General features: G+C 39.9%; 1 protein-coding gene across 10 annotated transcripts in view; it reads right to left on the minus strand.

Moving 5' to 3' along the window:
* The window catches only part of CYRIA (CYFIP related Rac1 interactor A), a 105,072-nt gene that overhangs the window by 9,060 nt on the left and 93,512 nt on the right, over positions 1-2,500 (minus strand). For all 10 annotated transcript variants that reach the window (XM_056564237.1, XM_056564232.1, XM_056564234.1 and 7 more), the window contains one exon: positions 1,458-1,584. In XM_056564237.1, coding sequence (XP_056420212.1) covers positions 1,458-1,584 — 127 coding nt within the window. The remainder of the gene's footprint in view (positions 1-1,457; positions 1,585-2,500) is intronic.

Below are 2,500 nucleotides of genomic sequence, written 5' to 3' on the forward strand. Positions count from 1 at the left end.
GCTACCACAGCATCTTGCAGCGGCATGCTATTCCATCCGGTTTGCGTTTAGTTGGACCATAATTTATTTTTCAACAGGACAATGACCCCAAACACCTCCAGGCTGTGTAAGGGCTATTTGACCAAGAAGGAGAGTGATGGGGTGCTGCGCCAGATGACCTGGCCTCCACAGTCACCGGACCTGAACCCAATCGAGATGGTTTGGGGTGAGCTGGACCGCAGAGTGAAGGCAAAAAGGGCCAACAAGTGCTAAGCATCTCCGGGAACTCCTTCAAGACTGTTGGAAGACCATTTCAGGTGACTACCTCTTGAAGCTTATCAAGAGAATGCCAAGAATGTGCAAAGCGGTAATCAAAGCAAAAGGTGGCTAGAACCTAGAATATGACATATTTTCACACTTTTTTTTTGTTATGTATATAACTCCACATGTGTTAATTCATAGTTTTGATGCCTTTAATGTGAATCTAAAATTTTCATAGTCATGAAAATAAAGAAAACTCTGAATGAGAAGGTGTGTCCAAACTTTTGGTCTGTACTGTATATATATAAATCTATATCTATATATATCTATATCTAAGATAGAAGTAGAAGCAGCACATCCAGAGTGTTCAATAAGTAGCGGGTGCAGGCAGGTATAGGATCGTGCTAAAAATCAATCCAGAGCAATATTTCCTGGATAAATGCAGCACACCAAGCAAGTATATTAATGCAACTGTGATTTATTCCATAGTATATAGAAGACAAAATATTACGTTTACTATGGAATACATCACCGTTTTATATAAATAATAACAGCTGCACTGTTTCCAATAAGAACATTTCAGAAGAAGTTTTTAAAAACATAAATAAGTACATTAGGACAGAATTTATGGAGCTGACGGTGTTGCCCCTAAGTAACCAAAGCACAGCTCAGCTTTCATTTCTGATTTTGCGCTGTGATTAGTTGCTATGAGTAACAGAGTCTTTTTAGGATATGTTCACACTAAGGAATTCAGCGGAACAAAATATGGCTCTTTGTCCTTTCTGCTCCATGGTAAATGGAGCAGGAATGGTGCTGATTCATGCCTATTTTTCCATGGAATTCGCATTGGATATAAGCATCAAATATCAAAGACTATTGGGCTTTTACTACTAGAAGAGGATTGAAGGATTGAAAATGAACGTCATGAATGACATCATAGTGATAGACAAGTGCCAGGCAGTCTTGTGATGTGTCATTAACCAGTTAGGGCATGTTCACACTGCAGAATTCCCGCGCAAGGAAAGAACATGTTCACTCTTTGCGTGGAATTCCACGAGTACTGCATAGGCGTCAATGGTGACGGCCCAGTGCTCTGCGGTCCCACCGCCGAAGTATTTTAGGCGGAGGCTGCCTGACGCAACCTCCGCTCGTGGAATTCCGCAGTGTGAACATACCCTTAGACTCTACAGAAGGAATAAAGACAGGTAACGGCTTACATCCATCTTTGATGTCTTGCAGAATGCTCCTACTGGATGCACATGATCATAAAGAATTATAACACCGACCATTACTCTCATACAGAACATGAGCGTGTCTTCACTGGTGAACCGGCTCCTGTATTCACTGGAGAGATAGAAGGGGGAAAAAGCAAACAGATAAATACATACAACTAGAAGAAGCTTGGGGACCAGGGTCCCAAATTTTTATTTTTATTCTTATACTAGCCGTGTTAAAGCATACAGCAGTCTAGAGCAGTGTTTCCCAACCAGGGTGCCTCCAGCTGTGGCAAAACTACAACTCCCAGCATGCCCAGACAGCCTTTGGCTGTCCAGGCATGCTGGGAGTTGTAGTTTTGCCACAGCTGGAGGCACCCTGGTTGGGAAACACTGCTCTATACACACCTCTGGACTTTGGCCTTTATCTGTTATAGCCCCAAACCGCAGTTTATGAAGTGTCAGGTCATAACAGATTTGCAGTATATTACAATATATTATATTGTAAAATATATATATTACAATATAATATATTGTAATATACCGCATTATTTGAATTTTTTAAAATAAATATATATATATATTTATATTACAGTATAATATATTGTAATATACCGCATTATTATTATTATTTTTTTTTAAACAAATTTTATTGAATTTTCATTGTTATAAACAAACATCACACATTGATAGTTAAGTGCGGAATATCGTCGAATAGGAGCCATAAGAACATTCAATAAATTACAAACCAGAAACTGTAAACTCCACACAGCTAATGGATAACCCAAGTGGAAATGCGCGGCAGTATCACAATATTCATTCGCCTCGCTCAAATTAGGCGTGCCATGCTCGTAGTATGTTAGAAGTCAAGGTCAAGAGGTAAGTCGTAATGGACCCAGTGAATCACTCAAAACCCCAAGACAGTACCAGTCCGTCGAGCTAAAGGGCTTAACTATGTCCTCGATTTTAGCTGATGTGTAGTGTGCAACAATAAAATCTTGCCATTTGGCGAAATATTTTGCTGTGTTTGTGCTCATGTGTCGTTC

Source organism: Hyla sarda, chromosome 3 (assembly GCF_029499605.1).
Source record: "Hyla sarda isolate aHylSar1 chromosome 3, aHylSar1.hap1, whole genome shotgun sequence".
Classification (NCBI taxonomy): Eukaryota; Metazoa; Chordata; class Amphibia; order Anura; family Hylidae; genus Hyla; species Hyla sarda.